Source organism: Cetorhinus maximus, chromosome 15 (assembly GCF_964194155.1).
Source record: "Cetorhinus maximus chromosome 15, sCetMax3.hap1.1, whole genome shotgun sequence".
Lineage (NCBI taxonomy): Eukaryota > Metazoa > Chordata > Chondrichthyes > Lamniformes > Cetorhinidae > Cetorhinus > Cetorhinus maximus.
The window spans coordinates 63,086,537-63,112,789 of NC_135893.1; the positions used below are offsets into that span (position 1 = coordinate 63,086,537).

Consider the following 26,253-nt stretch of genomic DNA (forward strand, 5'->3'; position numbering starts at 1 on the left):
TGGTGAATAGCAGTTTGATGGGTGAGAAGCCAAACAGATCAGGAATGTCTCAGAATCTGAGCCTGACCCTGACCCAGGCAGATTCCCGACTCCTGGTCATCATTCCAAACCTGATTGTTAGTCTATGCCAGGGCTTCCCAAACTGTGGAGTGTGACCCCCAATAAGATTGCAAGATGAGATTTTGAGGTCATGAGTTCTGAGGCTCGGACTGGGTGCTAACAGCTGTGAAGCTCCTTTAAATCCTCACTTTATTTTCTAATGGTGGGCATGACCTAAAAAAGAGTTTCGAGGCCAGATTCCTGATGCAAAAAAGGCTGTTTACAAAATTTACAAATTTACAAAAATCCCTGCAGCTTAAACACTTCCCACGTTGCTCAATCTCACTCCCCCCTCCCTCCAGCCCCTCAGCAGCTGATGTCCACCCTCCTGCTCAGCACCCTTTCCCCCCAGGCTCAGCAGCTGAAAGCTACCATCACCCCCTCCCTGCCAACAACTCTTGTACCTCCAAATTTTCACACTGGGGTCACACGAAGTCTGGGGCATTAAAATGGGGTCACACTGGGAAAAAGTTTAAGAAACACTGGTTTACATAGGTAGGCAGTGGATGAGATCTACATTGTGTTTGGCTATGTAACTGTACTAGAGTTGTCAACTCTAATTGGACATATTCCATGAGATGTCATCATATAACTTCCAACTGACCCATACTCTCCCACTATTGCCTGCTTGACACGTCAAACCCCATAGCTCTGGCCTTTCCACAGTCAAATAGGAAGTGAATAGAGACTTCTAGTATCCTATTGGATGATTCATGATGTCAGTGAAACAGCCTTCTTTCCCTATCTCTGATATTTAAACAACAAATAAAGTTTTCAACAAGAATAAATACCTTTTTTTAATGCCCCTACAATTTTTCTCCTGCATGTTTGCTCACAGCAGTAACCTAGAAATTTGCCTCCAATTCCTGGAGACCTCTGGGCCATACGCCAGCCAGGAGAAACACCTTCAGGGGAGAGCTTTTAAAGGCACACAAGTGAAACAAGAGTCGTCCACCCAATGGTGCGTCCTGTGTGTTTGGTTTGGGGCCTTACATTTTACTAGACAATGTTTGAGTGTGCAGGTGTCCTTTTTGCTGGATCAACATGGTGACCCCTGGCTGCCTAGGATTGCACAGTTTTGCTGTTGTGCCTATATCTGCTGAATGATCTGCCCTCAGATTGAATCCTTCCTCTTGCTGTGTTGTGTGTAGAGCCAACTGATATCCAAAGTGGTACATGTGAACACTGAGGCCACTTACATCAAGGTGAACACCTTAAGCGTGTATGGGGTCAAGTTCCGACCGTTGAAGGTTATCGTAAATCAGCGGCCTGTTTCATTTTCCTACTCTTCAAACCAGGTGAGTCTGGATTTGCCAGGATTTCACCACTATGCATTCTTTTACCACCCCCCGCCTCATATTTTTCAAAAGTCTGTCGGCCCCACTTCCTCAGTCATGCCCTACCGCTGTTGCCCCCCCAATTTCTGTCATCCCCCCTTTCTCTGTCACCATCTCAACCTCTGTCGCCCCCCCCATCTCTATCACCCCCTTCCTCTATCGCCCCCCCATCTCTATCACCCCCTTCCTCTATCGCCCCCATCTCTATCTCTCCCTTCCTCTGTCGCCCCCCCATCTCTATCACCTCCTTCCTCTGTCGCCCCCCCATCTCTATCACCCCCTTCCTCTATCGCCCCCATCTCTATCTCTCCCTTCCTCTGTCGCCCCCCCATCTCTATCACCTCCTTCCTCTGTCGCCCCCCCATCTCTATCACCCCCTTCCTCTGTCGCCCCCCCCATCTCTATCACCCCCTTCCTGTACACCCCCCACCTCTGTTGTTGCCCCCTCCTTCGTCAGCCCCTGTTGTTGCCCCCTCCTTCGTCTGTCACCCCCCCAACCTCTGTTGACCCCAAACCTTATTGCCATCCACCCCGGTTGCCCCCTTCCGTCACCCTCCACATCAGTTAACTTTTTTCATCTTTACAATCCTTCAACAATTCCACATACTTCCAACTCTAGTCTCTTGTGTCTTATCCCTTCCCTTTACCCCATTTGTGACCATGCCTTCAGCCGTCTTGGTCCCAAGCTCTGGAACTCCCCCACAAACTTCTTCGCTTCTCTGCCTCTCTCTCCCCTTTTAAGATGCTCCTTAAAACCTACTTGACCAAGCTTTTGGCCCCATCCTAATGTTTCCTTCTTTGGCTCAGTGTCAAATTTTGTCTGATAACGCTCCTATGAAGCACTTCAGGACATTTTATTCATATACCAGGCACTGTATGTTGACTGGTGCCTGTGTACTAGGCACTGTTAATTTCAGATCTTGTATTCACAACTCCTTGGATACCTGAAAAGGTTATTAAGTGAATGGTGTGTGTAAAAGCCCAATTTTGAATGAATATAGTGTTGTTCCCATCTCCTTGCAGGTTCTGACTATCAATAATCTCCATCTCCCCCTCGATAAAGGGTTCCACATCTTGTGGTCATAACGTCTGCAATCAAACTTCAAAGTGAGGATTCATCTTGCTGTGGAGAGCAGGCCCTAGCTTGTCACCTTGTCTGGAAATACACAGCAGGCCAGTTGACATCCGAGGACAGAAAAATGGGTGTGCTTTTAAGGTCTGAACCTTCCTTGAAGAGGCCCATTCTTCCAAAGCAGCTCTCCCCAAACACACTAATGAACAAATTTGCATTTATATAGCATCTTTCATCAACTCAGGACGTCCTAAAGTGCTTTACAGCCAGTGAATCTTAAAAACCTATTTTTAATATTTACACGTTGTCTGGTCTGCTGTATCTTTCCAGAATCTGCAGTTTTTATTTCAGATTTCCCTTCTTTGTAGTTTAGCCTGTTTTTTAGCCTTACCTTGTTATTCCCCTTTCCCACCAACTCAGTGTTCTATTTAAATCTATGCTGCTTGGCAGAGCTGATATTTTGCTGACTTTGGTGTTAATGTGTAAAATGAAGCCTTCAGGCAGATGCTGCTTTACTGCAAGTGAGGATAAATCAAATCAGTTCATCCCTTGTCCTTACCTATGCTCACTTCCTGGCAAAAAAACTCGACTATTGTAAACACTGGATCAGATGGGGAAGAAAATCTCCATGGTGTATTTATTTTAAAAAAGATGTGAAATAAAAGAATAAAGTGGATACACTAAATCATTTTAACTTTGTTCATGTTTCCTTGTCTACTCGATGGAACTATGCGAGATGAAGTATTATGGCCTAAGCAGTCAGTTGCGATCAGGAATGTATTGCGTGAAAGGCTGGTGGAAGCAGATTCAATAACTTTCCAAAGGGAATTGGATAAGTACTTGAAGGGGAGAATATTTGCAGGGCTATGGGGAAAGGACAAGAGGAGCAGGACCACAGTAATTGGATAGCTCTTTCAAACAGCCAGCACAGGTCTGATGGGCTGAATGGCCTCTTTCTGCACTGTATGATTCTATAACAGACTGAAGTGTCCATAATAAATCCTCAACTTTGTTTGTGTTGCTTCCCTGTGTTCTCATTGAGTTTATTGAATCTACATGCAAACTGGGGTTCGAAACTGTACAGGAGTTTAATTGGTCAGATTAAAGGTAACATTATGCACATGCCCGTTGAAAAGGTAATTTTGTTGCCTCCTAACGTTGTTAAAATCAGCACTCAATCCAATCTCCTATCTGAATTCATCCTGTCCTTGGACCTGAAAACTGTAGAACTTCTCATCTCCCTCACTCTTCTCTTTCTCCTTCAATTACAAGTTTTTAAAATCCATGTTTTAACTTGTTCTCAGGATATCAGTGTCGCTAGTAAAGTCAGCAATTAGTGCCCATTCCTAGTTGCCCTGAAGACTAGACCAAAAAAATTAACATTTCAGAAAGAGGAACCACAAATTACATTTCTCTCAGCTTAAACCTACTGTTTAATGAGGCAGCATGTGGAATCAAATCACTGCAGTCTGAGTTAGGGCACAGAGGCATTTTTAGTAGATTTTTTGTCCTTACATTTCAAACACTTACTTTTAATGACAGGTCAGAGGTTGACTTCTATTCTTTTACAGTGAAGTGAAAGTGCTTTCAAGTCTTTTTGCATTTTCCTCGAAATATCATTAATGTTGAATGGGAAAGGGAATGGAAGCAGAGAAGGGTGGGAGAGGGACAAGGATGAGCTGGAGGTCGGTGGGGGGCGGGGGGGGGTGATGGTAAGAGTGGGACAGGAGAGGTTGGGGGGAGAGAACTGGAGGGTGAGATGGAGGGAGAACATGAGGGGAAGGGGAGAGGAAAGAGAAAGCCAAGCAAGAGGGAAGAGGGATGGAAGGAGAAAGGAGGAAAGGAGAGGCTGGAGAGAAGGAAGGTGGTGAGGGGTACAGAAGAGAGGGAGGCAAAGAGCAATGGGAAGGGAAAAAGGAGAGGGGAATTAAAATTCTTTCTGTTTTGACTACATTGTACAGCCATTCTTTTTAAGTGACATTCCAATCTAGTTGCATAGAATCTGCCCAGATTGTGCCACGTTACTTCAAAAATGTTTGACTAAAACCTTATGAAGAAAACGTTCAAAATTAGTAAGTGGTTATATCTGATATGAGTAACTCTCCAAAGAGGCCAGTATAGCTGGTCCTAATGGATTGACTAGGCCAGCACCATACCTATATATGATACTGGAACTGAGCATGTGCCATGATCCCACCCGATTGGACCCTGCCAGGGTCGAGTTTCTGTTCGGCCCTGTTCCCACAGCCTGTGCTCTCTGACCAAAAACGTTTGATCTGGGTAATGTTATGTGTGTTGCACTAATTAACTGAGGCTGACTAGGCTCCAAATCAGACCCCTCCACCACCACCGCCAACCTCCCCATCCCATCCCTCCCATTTTCTTCATTCTTTGTAGACTTTGCTTTGAGTTAATGTCCCTTGGACCACCTCGTTCACCATTCTTCGCTACCAGTGGGCATCCCAGAGCTCAGTAGCTCTCTTCAGGAAATGGGAGTGCATGGCATAGAGTTGCAACTTCCGGTCAATGTCAGACCACTGGACACACCCAGCATCATCACCCGACTGAAGATCCAGCTGTCCCACACTGTCTCCTGGAAAGAGAAGTAACATATAACTACCAGAGTTATTAATGGGATTCTTTGCCACTGGTTCTTATAAAGGAAGATAAACTTGTATTTCTACAGCACCTTCGCCACATCCCAAAGCATTTTACAGCTAATGAAATACTGAGTGTCATCACTGTTGGAATTCTGGATATGTGGCAGAGGAATCTGCTCCTCTTCCTCATCCTGTCTCCCCTTCACCCCTTGCTCTCCTTCTCCTCCTCCTCTCTTCATCCCTCTCCCTTTCTCATCTTCAACTCCTCTTATGTACCTGTGTCATCGTGGAAATTCATTGCCACTGTCTCTATCCAGGCATTGTCGGTGTTCCGAGGATCATCCACGTATCCTGCAAATACCTGGATTAGAAAGTTAGGAAACAAATTGGATTAACTGGAATGGACTGTACTGGCCTAGACCAACCAAGTTTCCTGACAGCAGTTCGCATGCAACTGATGCTCACTCTTTTTCTTGGCATTAATCAGGAGCCCCTCATGCCCCACTCCACCCCTGAATTTTCACCCCACACCCACCCTAGCCCCTTCACATCCACCCCAACTCCCACATCCACCCCACTCCTCATGCCCTTCCTCCTGCCCCCAGCCACCCTAGCTCCAGCTCCAGAGAGTGAGGGTTGGATAAGAGACATCAAAGAAGCGATTCATACTGCTTGCTCACCTCCTTGGCTTTCTCCTTACTGAAAACGCTTTGGAACAGTGTCCTCAAGAGATCCTTCTCGAGTTTGGAGGCAGTAAGGGAATCAAGTGCTTCTTCCCCAAACTCACGCTTCAGGGTCGCCGACACAAGCTCACCATCATCCACCATTCCCTACCACAAGAAGGAGGCAATTAAAGTAGCTGGCTCTTCAGTCCTGGGGGGAACTGGGCTCAGAGAGACCAGCTCCTTAAAGAGAGCATCTCTCCCCATAATCTGCTTAGGGGTAAAGTTCAATGGAATCCTTAAAAGTGTGGCCTACATATCCACACCAGCTTTAATCAACATCAGAGGAATAGCAGGACAAGTGTTCATGGGGAGGGCAAAGTGGAACCTCCAGATTCACTCCTTTCTGCTTTACGATGAGTTAGGGGCTCCAGATGTGAGGGGAGAAAACAGATTAGCCAGAGATGGTGCCCCAAGTCACACTATTCCACTCAGAGATGTGGGGCTGGGTGAAAGCAGCAGTGGGCCCTCCACAGTTGAATGACCCTTACTGTCCAGGTTGCTGCAACCTTTGGTTAGAGTTATTTGAGAACCTGGACCTTTGTAACACCAGCAATTTGCATTTATATAGCACCTACAATGCAGAAAAATGTTCGGAGGTACTTAAATTAATGTCAGTACTGTATTAGAGTTATGTAGTGTCAATTCTGTTTTTAATGCACCCCATATATGACTTGAGTAGGTTTGCCAACCCTCCTGTCTGCAAGAATTAAAGATGAACCTCCTGGACACTGCTGAGAAAACACCGGGGAAAAGTTATTATTTTATTAATTTTAAAAATTATTGTTTTATTAAAAATTTTTGAACATTTTATTAAATTTAAAAATATTACATTTGGAGAAAAGGCTGTTTGACAGAGTCGAGAATCATTCAATCAGGTAATGAAGAGTCTATTTGCTTTTCAACCGACTGTGGAAAGGTGGGGTCACCGTGACAATGGACAAATTGGATGACTAATGGCAGCAGAATGGAAGCAGCGTGATTGGAGGCATTTGGTCAAGTAACAAAACCTCCAGGAAATCATCCAACCAGAGTTGGAAACCTGGGAGTGTTCAGTGCTGATACTGAAGTGCAAAATGGGGTAGATTGTCAAAGTAATGCAGAGGGAAATCTGTGCTCCATCTTAACTTAGAGCTCCCAATGCTCAGAAACGAATAATCCAGGAAAGGAAAGGAAAGGAAAGGGGAGATAGTGGCATAGTGGTAATGTCACTAGACTAGTATCCAGGGGCCTTAACTAATGCCCTGGGATCAAGGGTTCAAATCCCAACATGGCAGCTGGTGGAATTTAAATTCAATTAATAAAACCTGGAGTTGAAAGCTAGTCTCAGTAATGGTGACCATGAAACTATCAACAGATAGCCTACATAAAGATGTGCTCTGTCACAAGTGTCACACTGCCCTCACCCCAGGAATTGCCCATTCCCCGCAATCCTTCCGCTTTATCGCCACAAACTGCAGGATGGGTTTGCCAGAAAGCTCGTGAATCACCTTCTCACCGGCCTCTCTTTTCCACCTGCAAGGGAGAAGGAAAACATCCCACAGCTAGCAACAAAACAGGACCATTGATAAAACAAAGAAAAACTGTCACAGGGAGGGGTTGGGGGCCAGAGGTGAGAGAGAGAGGTCAACTATCAAATGACAATTTTTTTCCTGCACCCTGTACAAAATTACAAGGGCTTTTAACACAGTAAATAATGAGGAACTGTTTTCCTATAGAAAGGGGGAACAGACAGTAAGTAGTTCAAGACAAAAGGATGAGGCAAATTTATGGCTCTGTTAGAAAAACTTTTCACTGCTCTTTCTCTGACTGATGCCTCAATAGCTCTGTAGGTCAGATACTGCCCTCCCACCACTGGGATCTAGATTCAAATCTACAATAGGAATAATGGTGTAGCAGAGTTACAACATCATCCTCTCACTCCACAAGTCAGAAGGTCTTGGTGTCAGATCCCATTCCTGAGCCTTGAGAACAAGGTATTGAATGGTGCTTCAGTGCTGTACTGAGGGAATGCTGCATTTTCTGAGGTTTCAACTTTCAAATGAGACATTAAACCAAGGTCCCATCTGCCCTCTCAGGTGGGCATAGAAGGACGTGGCCCTATTTCAAAGAGCAGGGGAGTTCTCAGCCAACATCAGTAAAAAAAAAGATTATCTGGTCATTGCACTTCGTAGAACCTTGGTGTGCAAAATGCCTTCTGCATTTTCTACATTACAACAGTGAGCGTATTTTGAAATAAGTATTTCATTGGCTGCAAAATGCTGTGGGACATTTTGATTGACAACAAAATTGACAACACAAAGGCTTAGAGGAGATCTGATAGAGGTGTTCAAAATCATGAGGGGGCTGGACAAAGTAAATAGGGAGAAGCTGTTCCTGCTTGTACAAGGATCAAGAATAAAAGGGCACAGATTTAAAGTGATTTGCAAAAGAGGCAAATGTGAGGTGAGAAAAATTTTTCCCCACAACGAGTGGTTCAGGTCTGGAATGCACTGCCTGGAAGTGTGGTGGAGGCAGGTTCAATCGAGGCATGCATGAGAGCATTAGATGATTATTTGAATAGAAACAACATGCAGGGCTATGAAGAAAAGGCAGGACAATGGCACTAGGTCATAATGCTCATTCGGGGAACCGGTGCAGACATGATGGGCTGAATGGCCTCCTTCTGTGCCATTAAAATTCTGTGATTCTGACATCCTGAGGTTGGCACTATATAAATACAAATTCCCTTTCTTTCACTGTGAGGACCCAATGTAAAGTTCAGCCACAACCAGGCTGATGTAAAGGTGCTGATCCTGCACTGATGACAGGTTGACCTTGCAGTCTGCTTGTTACATACCGTGTGACAATGGGATCAGCAGCGTGGTTTGGTCCCCACTTTCCCAGCAGTCCTCGAGAAGCGATTCCCGTTCTTCCCATTGGATTCCTAGGGATAACATCAGAAGCATGAGCCGTTAAAAGTGGTTATGTTCATCCGATGTTCTGATGAAAGGTCACAGACCTGAAAAATTAACTCTGTTTCTCTCTCCACAGATGCTGCCATACCTGAGTATTTCCAACGTTTTCTGTTTTTCTTCTAAATGCAAGATCTTTACCTAAAGACTGCTGACCTCTTATCTGGCAGACCATCATCACTTTGAATAAAATAATTATTTTCAGTATCTGTTCTAAATGTACTTTTCAATCATCTTAAATTATACCCTCTGGCCTGATTCTCTGGCATGCTTTGAAGTAATATTCAACAATTACATTATTTAATATTTTCTAAACTTCAAAGAGATTTTTTTTTGATCTTCTCTACAGACCGTCTTTCTTTCTCACTCATTCCATTTAGATGTGGGATTTTTTGTTGTTGTTGCGTTTCCCTGCATCGTCAGTCATGAAGGTGTGTCATTTTTGTACCTGTGCTGACCACTATGCTGATTGACCAATGTTTTAGCGGAACCTTTGGATACTATTACTCAACACTACTGGCTTGAATGCAAAAGCACATTCGCTTTGTAAATTGTGCTGCGACTTGTCTAAATATTAAGTGATAAGTTCACTATTACTACCAGGTTCCTCTCCCAGTCTCCCTGTGCTAATTCTACAGTGCTCATTTCAGTTTCATTTTTGTTTTTCTTGGCTTCAAGTTTCATTTTCCATTTCTCTGTTCACTTGGATTCCTGATGTAAACCCTCCGCAAACTATTAACTCCATTTTCTGGCTCAATGGAATCTCCCATTTGAGTGTATTTGAGGAGCTTACATCTGCTTTTGATGCCCACGTCATCCATCAATCTGCTACCTTTTAGCAACATCCACATTCCTTCATTATGCATCTTCTCTTGAAGATGCTAGCTCATGCCATCAGCCGTGACTCAGTGGGGAGCACTCTCACTTTAATTGGCAGCTTGTGGGTTCAAGACCCACTCCAGAAACTTGAGCGCACAATCTAGGCTGACACTCCAGTGCAGTTAAGAGAGAGTGCTACACTGTTGGGAGGAACTGTCTTTCAGATTAGATGTTAAATCTAGGCCCTATCTGCCCTCTCAGTTGGATCTAAAAGATTCCATGGTACTATTTTGAAGAAGAGCAGAGAGTTTTCACGTGTGTTCTGGACAATATTCATCCCTCAATCAACAGGCCTGAGAAAACAGATTAAGTGCCTTGAGATGTCCTGTGGTAATGAAAGGTGCTATATAAATGCAAGTGTTTCTTTCTTTCTTCATGCCAGGGTACAGTCCACAAGAGTGGAATGACATCTGGTACCTTATCCTAATGACTGTTCTTCATGTTTAAGAATGACATTAAGTAATAGAAAGCTATGAGTGTATCACAGCCCAGTGCGATCTTGGTATCAGCCAACAGCCACATACTCACACTTCCAATGGAGGTCATTGTATAGCAATCAGTACAGGGAGCCTTGGCTGATTGCCCTCCCCCACATCTCAGGGGAACTAAGGCCAAATTATACTGTTCCCTAATGCCATCCAAGTTGAGATGTGCTAACTCAGCACAACACAGAGATTGAACTTTTGATGTTTCTGTGTGGGATTGTGCCTGGATTACACACTAAGTGGCACAGTTAGCAACTCAGCCAGGGGAGCTGTCACCATCTTCTTTAAATACAACAATTATTGCATGTATATAACACTTTTAACATAGTAAAATCTCCCAAGACACTTCACAAAATCGTTACCAAACAAAATTTAGTTTAGGCAGAGAATCCCAGAGCTTAGGGCCCAGGCAGCTGAAAGCCAACAATGGTGCAATAAAAATCTAGGAATCTGAAACTTTCCCTCACTGTTTCTAACCTTGGAAGCTCACCATGAAATTGAAACAAATGAGTGGGATCAGTACTCACCGAGGCAGCTTGTCCTCATCTAGCTCATAGCAACCCAGAAAACTTCTCCGATCTATTCTACCATCCAGTGTATTGAATCGTGGACCCTGTTCAGATTGTCCTTCCTTCCTGTGTCACAAATAGCATGTTAACGACAAAACAAATGGTTGACAGACAATGAATACATTTTTAAACTCAGCAAGTAAATAAAGGCTGATGGATGGAACAAAGTCGAAAAGGAAACTGACATCCAGGGTGAGACACGCCCTTTTCAGGGAAAGACAGACACAGAGAGAGAAAGACAGAAACGCAGGGAGAGGCACTCGTAGCCAGAGAGACAGACACAGAGGGAGGGACAGTTGGAGAGAATTTTCTTCTTTGTGTGTCTGTTTCCCTGTGTGTCTCTCCCTGTGATACAGAGGGTGAGGGACCCGCAGCCAGAGCAACAGACACATACATACAAACACACACACACTGGGGGAAATACATCCTCCCTCTCCTACTCCTCCCCTTCTCCTAACTCACTCTCCCTCTCCTATCCCCCATGTTACCTGAAGTCAGGGTCTGCCCACTCGGGTCCAGCCTTGATGATATCTGCTGTGTAGTCCACTGGCTCATATTTTCGCCACGGGATGCTCCAGCTGACATAGCCGTCAGGGACAGGAAAACGCTTGACCCTTGACCCTGGATATGGTGAGCTTCGTGCTTTGACGTGAATCATCAGTGGGGTTCCCATATTGCGATGCAAGGCAGGGCACACTGGGTAAGATACAGGCTTGTACCAACTGGACTGGGCGAGGCTGACACTGAAAAAGAAATGCTTTATCATTAGGAACTTGTTTTCTGAATATCCAACCCCTTAGAACCCAAATTTTTCAATACATAAACCACTTCTGCAGTACACAGTGACTACTCTTCAGAAAGTCTCTAATTGGCTGTGACCTGCTTTAGGATATCTTTAAAAAGGCATTACATAAATGCAAGTTCTTTACTAAATTATGGCATATTTTGTGCAGTCCAATTTTTCAGATTTTCCTGAATTTATCAGGGTTTTAAGTGTGACTTAAATCTCAAATACATCCTCATGTACAATCTTACTCAATATACACTGCACCCAGTTCAAGCACAATTTCAGATACATCCCCACCCACTCCCATCTCTCTCTCTCCCTACCTCCCGAGTCCCTTAGAATAACATTTCCTCCAATCACTGGTTTAATCTCCGGTGTTCTGCTGCCCAACCCTTATCTCTGTGGATCGAGAAGCTGCTGGCGATCTCTGCCAAAGACAGCGGTTGCTGGTGGTTAGAAAAAGAAACGCTTGACGTTTGGTCTTCCTGAGCAATTAATCACGGTTAGTCACTGGATAATGGCGTAGTGGTTGCTGACTGAATACAATCAATGTTTTTGCATTTCCGTTGCTGAGCAGCTGCCATCAAACAGCGAAACCAACCAGCAGAAATATAAAGCTCAAGATGGAAAAAAATCAAGTTGCTGACACACTTCCTCAAGTCAGCTGATTAAAGTTACAAGCACACAAGAGATTTAAGAGAGACTTTTTTTCAATTTTCATAATATTTAACCATCCAGTACTATCCTGATATCTCTGATGATGCTAGGCCAACAGCATTTTCAGTAAATCACTGAAATAATGACTGTGTGTCCAGGCTGTTCAGCTACAGTAGATATCTTTGTCAGCTGTGGCTCACTGGGCAGCACTTGGAATTGAAAGATTGTGGGTCCAAGTTTCACTTCAGAGACATGAGCACATAAATCAAGAATGATTTTCCAGTGTAGTACTGAGGGAGTGCTGCACAGTTGGAAGTGCTGACTTTTGCACGAGATGTTCAACCGAGGACCGATCAGTGATCTCAGGTGGATGCAGAAGTTCCCAAAAGCAGGGGAGATATTCTGATGTCCCGACCAATTTTTATCCCACAACCAAAAGCTAGAAACAGGTTATCTAGTTATCAAATTGCTGTTTGTGGGAGTTTGCTGTACACAAATTGGCTGCTGCATTACAACAGTGACTGCACCATAAAAGTACTTCATTGTCTGTAAATGCACCTTAGGACATCCTGAGATTGTGGAAGGTGTTGTAAAAAGCGAGCCCTTCTTCTTCAGCTGGATTCTGCATGAGTGTATTTGCAGCAGAGGCTATTGAGTAAAAAATCCTGACTGACTGTTCTCTTCCCTAATGTAGGAAGATGTTAAACAGATTGTAACATCTCCATTACTGGCCCTGGCTGTGATCGCCAAATGTAGCAGAGTCTGGGATCAAATCTGGAACCTGTCAGTCTCCAATGCACACAAAAGAATTAGTTCACCAAATGAGTCACTCAGGGAACTAACAAAAGGAAATGAACAAACAATTGTATAAATCTGCAAGATGTCACTGCATCATCGTGATGCCTAGTTCTTAAACATAGAAAATATACAGCACAGAGGGAGGCCATTTGACCCATCATGGCTCCTTCTTGTTTCCCCACCTCCTCCAGAGAGCAGTACCTCAAAAATAAGACCAGCGACAGAGCCTGGACGCCATCTCTCAGGTCACTGTACCTGTGTCTGATCCAAATGCAGCAAGCTAGGACAGCAGTGCAGAGAATGCACACGCCCATCATCAGATCCCAGGGGTTTTGTTTATACACAATGTACTTGCTTAAACCCGCACACCAGTCTCTGCTCACACTCACACCCCCTAACTTACATTCAGTTCCATTATACTAACAGCCCACACATTCAGCTTTTGTTCACACAACACTTACACTCAGGCTGCTCACAATCTCAGCCCAATATTTACACTCACTGCTCACACCTAGTCCTGTTCACGCTCCCAACTATCAACTTCTGTTCACAACCAGGCTACACTTACAGCCCCTACCTCTTGCTCAATCAGAGCCAAATTCACAGTGGAGCCTTTTACTCAGGGCCCCTTTATCCTGCTAACCCCTCCCAGCTCAGACTCCCAAACCTCAGCTCACCCCCTTCCAGCCCTCGGCTCAGACCCTAGCCCTCAGCTCACCCCCTTCCAGCCCTCGGCTCAGACCCTAGCCCTCAGCCCTCAGCTCAGACCCTAGCCCTCAGCTCAGACCCTAGCCCTCAGCTCAGACCCTAGCCCTCAGCTCAGACCCCCAGCCCACAGCCCACCCCCTTCCAGCACTCGGCTCAGACCCTAGCCCTCAGCTCAGACCCTAGCCCTCAGCTCAGACCCCCAGCCCACAGCCCACCCCCTTCCAGCCCTCGGCTCAGACCCTAGGCCTCAGCTCAGACCCTAGCCCTCAGCTCAGACCCTAGCCCTCAGCTCACCCCCCAGCTCCACAGCCCCCTAGCTCACAGCCCCCCAGCTCCACAGCCCCCTAGCTCCACAGCTCACACCCCCAGCTCACAGCTCACACCCCCAGCTCACTGCTCACACCCCCAGCTCACACCCCCTAGCTCACAGCCCCCCCAGCTCACAGCCCCCCCAGCTCACAGCTCACACCCCCAGCTCACAGCTCACACCCCCTAGCTCACAGCCCCCCCAGCCCACACCCCCAGCTCATACCTCCCTGTTCATTCATACTCTTCAGTCAACCTGAGCCTTAATTCTCGAAATTCACACAATACGATGACTCCCCCCACTCTCGCCTGAATGCACCAATCACAATGCGCATCTTGTTGATTGGCAGGTGGTGGGAGGCGGGGCAGTGTGAGCGGCACAACGTCCGGTCCGCGGCGCACTAGCTCCGGGTGGGAAAGTTTCCCTGTGTGTGTTGTCTGGGGAAGGGTTTCGGCGCGGCATAGGGAGAGTGTGGAGGAACGGCCCAGCCCAGCCTGGACCGGCAGGTAGACAGGAGGCCTGGACGGTGGAAGGTCTGGAGCCCATAGATTACTGTGCAAACAAGTCACCCTTCGTCTAATCGGCTTCAACAGGCCAGCTGCGCTTTAATTCGGTTAAAGAGACGGACCGACATTTTTATAGCGTCTTTCACATCCTTGGAACCTCTCAAAGTGCTTTACAGTCAATGAAATGCAGTCACTATTGTAATGTAGGAAACTCGGCAGCCAATTTGCGCAAAGCAAATCGCACAAGCAACCATGTGGTACTGATTGGATAGTGATGTGCATTGGCGCATAAATATTGGCCAGAACCAGAACACTAGGGAAAACCTCCTTGTTCTTAAGTGGCTGTGGGAATCTTCATATCTACGTGAGAGGTTAGATGGGGTTTTGATTTAACATCTCATTGGAAAGGTGGAAATTAAGACAATGTAGCACTCCCTTAGTTCTGCATTGGTGTTCTCTCCTGGTTACGTTATCTGGAATGGGACTTGAACCCATGACCTGATTCAGAAGTGTCAATGCTGCCACTGAGCCACAGCTGACAATGCACCAACCTGTACTCCAGTCAGACATATTAGATACTTGCATGGGTGAAGGGGGATCTTTTTTCTGAAGTACAATTTAAAACAAATGTTTGAAGATGCAACTATCTTCAATGTTCAGTGTCAAAATGAATTGGTTTGAGAGGAATTGAAAGGCCTTAATATCTTAAATCAGTTTTGATAGCGGGTCTACAATTCTGATGAAAGGTCCACACCCTGAATGGGGACCATCTTTTCCAGATACAGATGGACTGCAGAAATTTTATGATTTTATTTCACATTTTCCAGCAGATTTTTTTGTTTCCATTTTAACATTTTTGTATATTTGTGTTTGTTGTTGACAGGCTGGGAGAATTGTACGCAACTCACAGCAACAAGGAAAGGCAAAGGGTATAGTTGCCAGGATGAACCGGCCAAAAGCTGTGGCAATTCGGCGCCCCAGCAGTGCCAAACCCAGTGGTGAGTGAGGCCTCTTTTAGAAATTATATCGATTTATTTTCTTTTCCCAAAAGATTATTGTTCAGTTCTTTGGACTCTTTAGAGAGCTGCCTGGAAGCAGATAATAGTGAGTGCACCAGCACTCCATTGTTTGCACTTCTTGTTTCCCATATGGATTCCTTAAAATTGGATCTAGGATTCTGAGTGGGTCAGTTTCCAAACTGCGCAATGAGCTATGGCGAGAGATAGGGCAGCATTAATGCTATGGATCCAAAAGAACCTGGCAATGGGACTGTCTGAGTTCATTTCATTTAGAACTGCTACCCCTGGGTTGGAACAGGAATAGGCCACTCAATCCCTTGAGCTGGTTCTGCCATTTAGTTAGATCATGGCTGACCTTAATTCCGTCTACCCTTCTTGGTTCCACAACCCTTAATACCCTTGCCTAATGAAAACTGATCAATCTCAGTTTTGAGAGAGCCTATAGCCCATTGTTCTGGGCTAGTTGAAAGGACAATGTGACAGGAAAACTCCTCACCCAGTCCTCTAGTGAAACCCTCTTTAAACTACGTTAGCTGCTGTTCATGTATATGAGCTCCATTATTATTCCCAGAGTTTAATTCTAAATTTGAAGAGATGAAGCTTACTTCTATTGAATTTGCTTTTAGGGGTATATTGATGGAAGGATCACTCTACAACCTCTTTCTGTACATGTCTCCATCTCTCTGTTTCTCTTGCATTTTTTGGTTTTATTTCCTTCAGGACATCCACCCCCTGGGGATTTTATAGCACTGGGTTCGAAGGGCCAAGCGTCTGACACCAAGGCGTCGGGGGCATTGCTAAAGCCAGCACAGACTGGGCTGCAGTCCGATAGGAAGCGAGAAGGATCGTCGGCCATGGCCTCGACCTCTGGCCTCTCAAAACGGCCGAAGATCTCTTCCACTCCACCGTTGAGTGCGCTTGGACGCCTAGCAGAGGCTGCAGTCGCAGAGAAACGGGCCATATCGCCTTCGATTAAAGAGCCATCTGTCATACCAATTGAAGGTAAGTGTTGTAGGCTACAGGATATTGCACGATGCACTTGCCTGCACGACCTAATACCTGGGGCTAAGTACAGCACAGTTCTCCACAGTCCTGCTTCTCCTGACATTTTCACTGTGTTGAAATCAAGATTCATTGTTCTCTTTGCAAATCTTTAATTCTTTCATTCCCAGAATTTCTATAAAGAAAGAACTTGCATTTACTTCATGTATTTCACAAAGTCAAGATATTTCAAAGCACTTTACTAAAACTAAAGCACTTTCTGAAGTCATTGTTGTAATATAGGAAATGGACACCCAAGTTCCTACATGGATCAATGACCAATGAGAGAATGACCTCATCGTTTTAGCAATGATAACTGACGAATAAATATTATCCGGACGCCAGGAGAACTTTCCTGCTCTTTGAAATAGTGCAGAGGAATCTTTTACGTGTGCCTAAGAAGGCAGACAGGGCCTCATTTTAATATCTCCTCCAGGGCAGCAAACAGTAGAATTCCTTAACTTCCTCATACAATCTTTTAGGTTTTGAAACACAAACTTGACAAAATAATCACTGCTTGGTTTAAGGTGGTATTTTCACCTTTAAGGAGGAGGTGATTGGTTAAATTCGAGATACGTTCCCATGAGGGGGGAAGGTAGGGCAACCAAAGCCAGAGTTCCCTGGATGACATAGGAAGTAGAGAGTAAGATGAAGCAGAAAAAGGATATGTATAACAGATCTCATGTTAATAATGCAAGTAAGGACCAGGCTGAATATAGAAAGTTCAGAGGGGAAGTGAAAAAGGACATGAGGTACAGAACGAGTATGAAAAGAGACTGACAGCTAACAAAGTGAATCCAAAAATCTTCTGGAGGCATATAAATAGTAAGAGGAGCAGTGTGGCTGACTAGGGTCCAGAAAAGGATATTTGCATGGAGGCAGAGGATATGGCTGAGGTACTAAGTTAGTACTTTATATCTATCTTTACCAAAGAAGAGGATGCTACCAAAGTCATAGTGAAAGAGGTGGTGGTTGAGAAACCAGATGGGCTTAAAAATGATAAAACAGAGGTACAGAAAGGTTGATGTTGATTTGCCTTCAGGAGCAGATGAGATGTATCCAAAGATGCTGAAGGAAGTAAAGGTGAAAATTGTGCAAGTATTGGCCACAATCTGCTCATGGTTCTTAGACATGGGGACTGGAGAATTGCAAATGTTACACCTTGTTCAAAAAAGGATGTAAGGATAAGCCCAGCAGCTGCAGGCCAGTCAGTTTAACCTCGGTGGTGCAAATGCTTTTAGAAACAATAATCCAGGGCAAAATTAATAGCCTTGGGCAAGTGTGGATTAATTAAGGAAAGCCAACACACATTTATTAAAGGCAAATATGTTTACCCTCATCAAAAAACTTGATCAAGTTAGGTAATGTTGTTCATGTTGTATATAGATTTCCAAAAGATGTTTGATAAAGTGTCACATAATAGGCTTGTCAGCAAATTTGAAGTTCATGGAATAAAAGGATACAAAGTTGGTTACTGATGGATGACAGAGGGTGGTGGTGAATGGTTGTTTTTGAAATGGAATTTGCAGATGGCCTAAAATTTGGAAGTATTGTGAACTGTGAGGACAATAGCGATAGACTTCAAGAGGATATAGACAGGCTGGTGGGATGTGTGGACATGTGGCAGATGAAATTTAATTCAGAGAAGTGTGAAGTAATGGATTTTGGTCGGAAGAATGAGGAAAGACACTATAGAATAAAGGATACAATTCTAAAGGGAGTGCAGGCGCAGAGAGACTTGGGGGTATATGTGCAGAAATCAGTGAAGATGGCAGGGCAGGTTGATCAAGTGGCTAAAAGGGAATACTGGATTCTGATTTGATAAATAGAGGCATAGATACTAAAGCAAGGAAGTTATGATGAACCTTTATAAAACACTGGTTTGACCTCAACTGCAGTATTGTGTCCAATTTTGGGTATTCATTTAGGAAGATTATGAAGGTTTTGGGATGGTGCAGAAAAGATTTATGAGAATAGTTCCAGGGATGAGGGACTTCAGTTACATGGATAGATTGGAGAAGCTGTGGTTGTTCTCCTTAGAGAAGAGAAGGTTGAGAGGAGATTTGATAGAGGTGTTCAAAATCATGAGGGGCCTAAACAGAGTAAATGGAAAGAGAAACTGTTTCCATTGGCAGAAGGGTTGAGAATCAGAGAACACAGGTTTAAAGCGGTTGTCAAAAAACCGAAAGGCAACATAAGGAAGAACAATTTTACGCAATGGATGTTTAGGACCTGGAAATGCACTGCCTGAAAAGGAGGTGGAGGCAGTTTCAATTGTGACTCTCAAAAGCGAATTGGATAAGCAACTAAAGGGAAAAATAAATTTCAGGACTACAGGGCAAGTGCTGGGGATGGAACTGCGTTAATTAAATTGCTCTTGTTGAGAACCGGCATGAACACAACAGGCTGAATGGCCTCCTCCTGTGCTGGACCCATTCCATTAATGCTGTTTTGAATCTTGATTGTCTCCCAAGCCGTGGATTTTGGTTTTCAGCAAGGCTGCTTTTTTAATAAAATAAAAGAAACACAATTTACGTTGCAATCACAAACACTTTTCATTGTAACTTTTCATTGCAATGTACTGATGCATTCAGGTGATGAATAATTCTGCCGTGACATTGAAGTGATTTACTATCTAAACTTGAGACGTGTTATGTGCCATTTATCCATACAGTTTTATAATGTATAAGGTGAAGTCTGTTGTGGGACAAGTTTTGTTTAATTTTTGCCCAATGCATATATTATGTTGGGTACCCATGATATACGGCAACATTCACCATAAAGGATATTAATCATTGAATTTGAACAATAGTTCATGATTCAGCAGTAGGCCATAATACTGTCAGATGCTCCACTGGTTTGTAAAGGTAGTTGATCCGAGAAGCTTTTATGAATCATTGAGTCTTACAGCACAGAAGGTGACCACTTAACCCATTGTGCCTGTGCTGACCCTCTGAAAGAGCTGTCAGTTATATCCACATTTCTGCTCTTCCTCTGTAATACTGAAAGTTTTTCCTTTGACAAGTGAAAGAAAGATTTCCATTTATAAAGTGCTTTTCATGTCCATTGGACATCTCAAAGCGCTTTACAGTCAATGAAGTGCTTTTAAAGTGTAGTCACTATTGTAATGTAGGAATTTGAAAACCCTGATGCAGTTGATGAAATACTGGAATGTTGACCCTTGCAGTAACTTTTGATTGATTTTTAAGAGTCAGCCTCCTCTGATGGATCACTAGATTTACTATGTACAGTAATTGAATCCCGTAAACCAGGAAGGTCTCTCATTTCATCCCTTTTTATGTGCTTCTTTAGCTGCTACCAGCAGGCGTGTTAAACTTGGCTTCCACTCTGCAGTGCTGTCCCATAATTCGAGCTGAATATATCAGAATTCAGTGCTTCCTGGCTGTATAGCTTAGTTACTGGATAGACTGACTGAGCCCTTGAGGCTGTCTGGGCCACACATCTTGTAACTGTGGGATGAAAGGCACCCATCTGTCACCACAGGGTGCAATTCTAGATTTATCTAAGGCTGTTTGGTTCAGAAGAGTGAGTGATTTTGGTTCACCTTTGCTACAGTTCCCCCGGCAACGCTACTGGATGAAATAGAGGCTGCAGAATTGGATGGAAATGATGACTGCATCGAGGGGCTGCTGTGCGGAGCAGTTAAACAGATGAAGCTCAACCGAGTGAAGCCAGACACTACACTGTTTCTCAGCCTGATGTACTTGGCCAAAATCAAACCTAACATCTTTGCAACAGAGGGTGTCATTGAGGTAAGCATTGGTGGGTATGGATTATGTTGGAGTAGAGCTAGGAACTGCTGAGCAAAATAAGACCAACTCTGTCTAATTTGCCGTCAACCATCCTGCTAGCTGAATGATACAATGATAATTGATTTGTTAGCTAGTCATAGCAATCGATCTCTATCAATTCAGATAAGAGATGAGGAAAACCCCAATGGTGGAGAACTTTGGGAATCATAGGGCCAAAGTCACCTGTTCCTCCCAAGCATGTGACACATTTCACTCGTCATGTTTCAAATTACTCCAATACTGTATCCCAAAAATATTATTTCTTAAAATAAGTAACTAATTTGCTTTTGAATTCATACCAAATGCTCAACCCATCTCCCAAAGGAACCTGTTGCATAGGCTAACGACTCGCTTACTGAAATATCGTTTCTGCAGATTAGTTTTGAATTTAACCCTTTACAAATGCAGGCCATGTCCTCTCGTTCTGCTGTTCTAGTTGAGGTGAAATAGTTGATCATAACTGAAATTATTTAGTCCTTTTTTATAAAAAGGAACATTTCAATTTACTGCTCATAACGCCCCTTTCATGGAAATACCCACACTGCAGTCCTGGCTAAGAGCAGATGATGAATCATATCTAGCATCTTCCTGATCTGTATGACATATACTGGGTGCTGCATTTAGCCACAGTCATCATGGACTGGTTTTAATACTCGTGTGGATGCTTTTTATGGAAAATAGTTAACTTCATGAGAGGAAAAGGAATAGAAGGCTATTTGGCAGCTAGATATAATGAAGAAAGAGAGGGAAGAGGAGGCTTTTGAGGAGCATAAACAGCTGCATGGACCAGTTGGACTGAAAGATCTGTATGGTCCCTGTAAATTCCATGCTACTTTATTAGGTACTCAAGCACATCCCTTCTTCAGGAAAGGAATGGAAAGAAAATTGGAAGGAAAAGGAGCATTATGCAGCCTTACTGACATGTCTTTTTAATGTCCCTGTTTCCACTAGGCCTTGTGCAGTCTGCTTCGACGTGATGCCTCCATTAATTTCAAAGCCAAAGGGAACAGCTTGGTGTCTGTGCTTGCTTGTAATCTCCTCATGGCAGCCTACGAGGAAGATGAAAACTGGCCCGAAATCTTTGTCAAGGTACAACTAAGGAGCGTAAATTTTACATTGACTGTGGCATAGGATTGTCTCCTCAGTACACTGCTGAGTCTCAATAGTGGTGGAGTCTGTTCCTTTTATTATTTATTTTCTCCCTCTTTGGTTCTTCTTAAACAATTTGAGGTTTGGTGAGGAATTTAATCCAGTCCATTACAACAGTGGCTTTGTCCACTTAATCGTGACTGACCAAGGGACCCAGCAATGGGAGGAGGGGGGGGTGGTGCATTGAAAACCAATTCCATGCTGTTGCCTCCAATCACTTGCGCCCTGTCTCCCCCCACCATCCTGTGATCCCCATACTGCCCTCACACACATTTGGCCTGGGGTCTCTCAGTGATCCTGGGCATTGCCAGCAGCTGCCACAGCTCCCAATGGCATTGTTGGCAATGAGGAGGCTTCTGATTAGCTGGCAGCTCTTGGCAGTTGGAACTTCTGCCACCAGGGGGAGCACAAGGAGCAGGAGTAGGCCACTTGGCTTCTCAAGCCTGCTCCACCATTCAATAAGATCAACTCCACTTTCCTGCTCTTGAGAGCAAAAGAGAAATAAAAATGTGATGAAATTTACACTGTTTAAGGGGGGTGAAACAGGTGAAGCTGGGTAGAAGGTCAGCAATAGGTGGGGGCAAAGGAGAGATTGACAAAGATGTCATGAACAGAAGGACAAAGGGGGTGTTAATGATAGTGGTAAGGGCTAAAGGAGGTGCTGATTGTGGCATTAAGGTAAGAAAGCAGAATGTGATAATAGCAGGACCAGGGTAAGTATTCTGGAAAGAACAACATGAACAAGTGACAGAAGGCCCTTGTGGGGGGGTGAGGTGGGGGGAGGGAACGGTGGTGAGGAACTTGCAGATTCTGGTGTTCCTATGTGTCTGCTGCCCTTGTTCTAGGTAGAAGAGTTTGCAAGTTTTGGAGGTGCTATTGAAGAAAACTTGCCTAGTTTTTGCGGTGCATATTGTAGATGGTACACACTGCTGCCACCGTGCAGCGGTGGTGGAGGGAGCGAATGTTTAAAGTGGTGGATGGAGTACCAATCAAATAGGCTGCTTTGAACTTGAGTATTGTTGGAGTTATACTCATTCAGCCTATTCTATCACACTTCTGACTTGTGCCTTGCAGATGGTGGAAAGGTTTTGGCAAGCCAGGACGTTGATTGCTTGCACAGAATGTCCAGCCCCTGACCCGTTTTCCCCTGATTCCCATTGACCAATTTTTGCTCAGGATCCTTGATGCCACACTCAGTCAAATGGTGCATTGATGTTAAGGGCAGTCACTCTTGCCTCACCTCCTATACTTTAGCTCTTTTGTCCATGTTTGGACTAACAAGTCAGCACTCTCTTCTCAAACAGTGTAAAGTTGTTCCTCCCCCTGACATTGGTATTGTCCTTGTGATTATCCTGATGAGTGCAAGACAAAAAGCTTCGATAAAATGTCTTTTTTCAGCAATACTCAAGTTCTGTACTACCAAACGACTATTTGAGCAGGTTATTGGTGAGTAAGTTTTGGTTGATAGCACTGTCAATGACAACTTCCATCATGATTGAGAGTAGACTGATGGGGTGGCAATTGGTCGGATTGGATATGTGCTGCTTTTTGTGGACAGGACATACCTGGGAAATTTTCTACTTTGTCGGGTAGATGCCAGTGTTGTAGCTGTACTGGAACAGCTTGATTAGGGACACGGCTAGTTCTGTGGCATAGTTATTTCTGTAATATCTTTAGCCCTACAGCTGGAGTATTGTTGGGGCATTTGCTGTATCCAGTGCATTCATCTGTTTCTTGATATCATGTGAAGTCAATCAAATTGGCTGAAGACTGGCATCTGTGATGCCGGGGATCTCAAGAGGAGGCCAAGATAGATCATCCACTCAGCACTCCTGGCTGAAGATGATTGCAAATGTTTCAGCTTTGCCTTTTGGACTTGTATGCTCCCCTGTCATTGAGAATGGTGCTGTTCCTGGGGCCTCCTCCGGTTAGTTGCTTAATTGTTTACCAGCATTCATGACTGGATGTGACCGGACTGCAGAACTTTGTTGTGATCCGTTGGTTGTGGGATTGCTTAGCTCTGTCTATAGCATGCATGGAGTTCTATTTTGTCGCTTTACAAAGTTAGCATCTAATTTTTAGGAACATCTGGTGTTGCTCCTGGTATGTTCTTCTACACTCCTCACTGAAGCACGGGTGGTTCCCTGGTTTGATGGTGATGGTAATGGTAGAGTGAGGGTTATGCCTGGCTTGGAGGTTACAGATTGCAGTAGAGTACAGTTCTGCTGCTGTTGTTGGCCCACAACAGCTCATGGATGGGTATTCTAATTGGCAGAATGTGACTAGTGGTGCCTCGTAAGGATCTGTGTTGGGCCCTCAATCATTCACTGTATATATTAACGACTTAAATGATGAGATAGAAACTCACATGCAAATATCCTGTTTACTCAAAGATAGGTGGCAGTGTAAGCTTGATGTTATAATGAAATATAGGTTTATTAAGTGAATGGGTAAAACTCCACTTTGGATCCAGAAAAGATAAAACAGGGTAGTTTCTCAAATGGTGAAAAGCTAGAAACAGTGGCAGTCCGAAGACACTTGGGATGCCTAGATCATTAAAATAACACGAACAGGCAGAAAATAATGAAAAAAGTTAATGGAATGCTGGCCTATCTATCTAGAGGGCTGGAATATAAGGGTGATGCTTCAGCTATACAAAGTCCTGGTTGGACTACACCTAGAGTACTGTGAGCAGTTTTGGGCATCACACCTCAGAAAGAATACATTGGATGGAGTACAGCATAGATTTACTAAAATGATACCTGGACTTCAAGATTTAACTCATGAGGATATATAGAGAGAAACTATATCTGCTGGTTGGGGAGTCTAGGGCTAGGTGCATAGTCCAAAAATTTGAGCCAGGTTGTTAAGGAGTGTAATTAGGAAACTATTCTTCACACACAGGATGGTAGAAGTTTGGAACTCTGGATCAAGTGCTAAATTTCAAACTGAGGTTGGGAAAAGTTTTGTTAACCAAAGGTATTAAGGGGTATGGGGCAAAATCGGGTATAGGGAATTAGGTTGCAGATCAGCCATGATCTCATTGAATCACAGCCCTATTCTAAATGAACTATTACTGTTCCTGTGACCCTGTGTTCCAAGTTTTGAGTTGCTAGGTCATTCTGAATCTATCCCGTTTAACACGGTGTTAATGCTACACAACACAATGGTGGATATCCTCATTTTGAAGATGGGACTATGTCTCCACAAAGACTGTGATGGTCACACCTACCAGTACTGTCATCGATAGATTAGTGAGAATGAAGTTAAGTAGGTTTTTCCCTTGTGTTGGATTCGCACCATTTGCTGCAGGCAGTTTGACCTTCTATGACCTTCAGGACTCAAACAGGTCAGTCACACTATTGGTGTTACTATGCCAAGCTTGGTGATGGACATCAAAGTCCCCGTCCAGAGTATTTTGTGCCTTGGCTACCCTCAGTTCTTCTTCCACGTGGTGCTCAGCATGGAGGAGTACTGATTCATCACCTGAGGGAGGGTGGTAGGTGGTTATCAGCTGGAGTTCCTTTGCCCATGAGGCTTCATGGGGTCTGGAGTCCCAGGGCCACACCCTCCTGACTGGATACCACTGTGCTGTCACAACTGGTGGGTCCGTCCTGCTGGTGAACACACCCAGGAATGATGATGGAGGAGCCTAGGATGTTGGCTGAAAGGTATGATTTGGTAAGTATGACTACGCATGTCTGTTGCTTGACTAGTCTGCGGGAAAGCTATTTCAATTTTAACAAAAACTGTATTTTAGTGGAGAGGACTGTGGGGTTAACTGGGCAGGATGTGCCTTTGCCATGTTGGGTGCCTAGGTTGATGTCGAGTAGTCTGCCCAGTTTTATTCTTAATATAATTTTGCATAGATAATTGATACAACTGAGTGGTTTGCTAGGTTGTTTGAGGGGACAGTTGAGGGTCAGCTGCATTACTATGATCAGACCGGTGAGGATGGCAGATTTCGTCCTGTGAAGGACATTAGTGAACCAAGTGGATTTTTCTGACAATCCAGTAGTTTCAAGGTCACCATTACTGAGGCTAACCTTTTATCCCAAAATTATTTAATTAACAGCATTTAAATTTCCCAGCTTCTGGGATTTGAACTGATGTCTCCAGATCATTAGTTCAGGTCTCTGGATTACTAGTCCAGTGTTATAACCACTGTGCTACTGTACCAGTTCTTCACTGCAAATGTTTATTTTCTCTTGCTGGCTAAGTTTTTGGAAGCAGCGGTTCAACATTTTCCGCATCTTTTTTTTTTGCAGGTTTACATTGAGGACTCACTTGGGGAACGTATCTGGGTGGACAGTCCCCAGTGTAAAACATTTGTTGAGAACATTCAGACAGCTTTTGGCACGAAGATGCCCCCAAAAAGCATGTTGCTGCACGCAGAGGGGGGCAAGATTGGCGGTGACCTTAGTGCAGGTGAGAACTGCAAGGCTGGGGACATGAAACTGAGATCTTAAATGCCATGGGGTAGAAAGGAAAATCCGGTAATCAAATAAAATTTGGAAATATGCAGCAGGTCCATCAGAATCTGACAGTTTATGTGCTCACCTAGCTTCCCTTGAAATGTATCCAAGTTATTCACCTCAACTACTTGATAACAAGTTCCATATGCTAACTACTCTCTGGGTAAAGAATTTTCTCCTGAATTGCTGATTGGATTTATTAATGACTGTTTGTTTTATATTTATTATCTGTAAGCTGTGCAGTGTATTGTGGCAACCACTCTTCTTACACTACTCT

General features: G+C 44.2%; 3 protein-coding genes across 11 annotated transcripts in view; 2 read left to right on the forward strand and 1 right to left on the reverse strand.

Annotated features, from left to right (window-relative positions):
* Positions 1 to 3,207, forward strand: part of gaa2 (alpha glucosidase 2) — a 42,833-nt gene extending 39,626 nt beyond the window's left edge. The window contains exons 19-20 of one of the 3 annotated variants that reach the window (XM_078558551.1): positions 1,251 to 1,397; positions 2,460 to 3,207. In XM_078558551.1, coding sequence (XP_078414677.1) covers positions 1,251 to 1,397; positions 2,460 to 2,522 — 210 coding nt within the window. In that variant the 3' untranslated portion in view covers positions 2,523 to 3,207. The remainder of the gene's footprint in view (positions 1 to 1,250; positions 1,398 to 2,459) is intronic. The other 2 variants (XM_078558552.1, XM_078558553.1) reach the window with 2 other exon arrangements.
* A 1,321-nt stretch (positions 3,208 to 4,528) lies between these two features.
* Positions 4,529 to 13,732, reverse strand: LOC144690757 (ADP-ribose pyrophosphatase, mitochondrial-like). 5 transcript variants are annotated; one of them, XM_078558554.1, is made up of 8 exons: positions 13,161 to 13,732; positions 11,206 to 11,460; positions 10,676 to 10,783; positions 8,670 to 8,756; positions 7,237 to 7,345; positions 5,789 to 5,938; positions 5,385 to 5,469; positions 4,529 to 5,101 (listed from the first exon to the last, which is right to left on the reverse strand). In XM_078558554.1, the coding sequence occupies exons 1-8, from the start codon at positions 13,274 to 13,276 to the stop codon at positions 4,956 to 4,958; spliced, it is 1,056 nt and encodes a 351-aa protein (XP_078414680.1). In that variant the 5' UTR covers positions 13,277 to 13,732; the 3' UTR covers positions 4,529 to 4,955. The 5 variants fall into 5 exon arrangements, with proteins under 5 accessions (XP_078414680.1, XP_078414681.1, XP_078414683.1 ...); XM_078558555.1 differs by having other exon boundaries at positions 13,215 to 13,731; XM_078558557.1 differs by having other exon boundaries at positions 13,537 to 13,728.
* A 660-nt stretch (positions 13,733 to 14,392) lies between these two features.
* The window catches only part of ints1 (integrator complex subunit 1), a 104,965-nt gene continuing 93,104 nt past the window's right edge, over positions 14,393 to 26,253 (forward strand). For 2 of the 3 annotated variants that reach the window (XM_078558560.1, XM_078558562.1), the window contains exons 1-6: positions 14,393 to 14,479; positions 15,362 to 15,478; positions 16,220 to 16,501; positions 20,117 to 20,313; positions 21,304 to 21,441; positions 25,770 to 25,929. In XM_078558560.1, coding sequence (XP_078414686.1) covers positions 15,424 to 15,478; positions 16,220 to 16,501; positions 20,117 to 20,313; positions 21,304 to 21,441; positions 25,770 to 25,929 — 832 coding nt within the window. In that variant the 5' untranslated portion in view covers positions 14,393 to 14,479; positions 15,362 to 15,423. Of the gene's footprint in view, positions 14,852 to 15,361; positions 15,479 to 16,219; positions 16,502 to 20,116; positions 20,314 to 21,303; positions 21,442 to 25,769; positions 25,930 to 26,253 lie in introns of all 3 variants that reach the window. The other variant, XM_078558561.1, reaches the window with a different exon arrangement.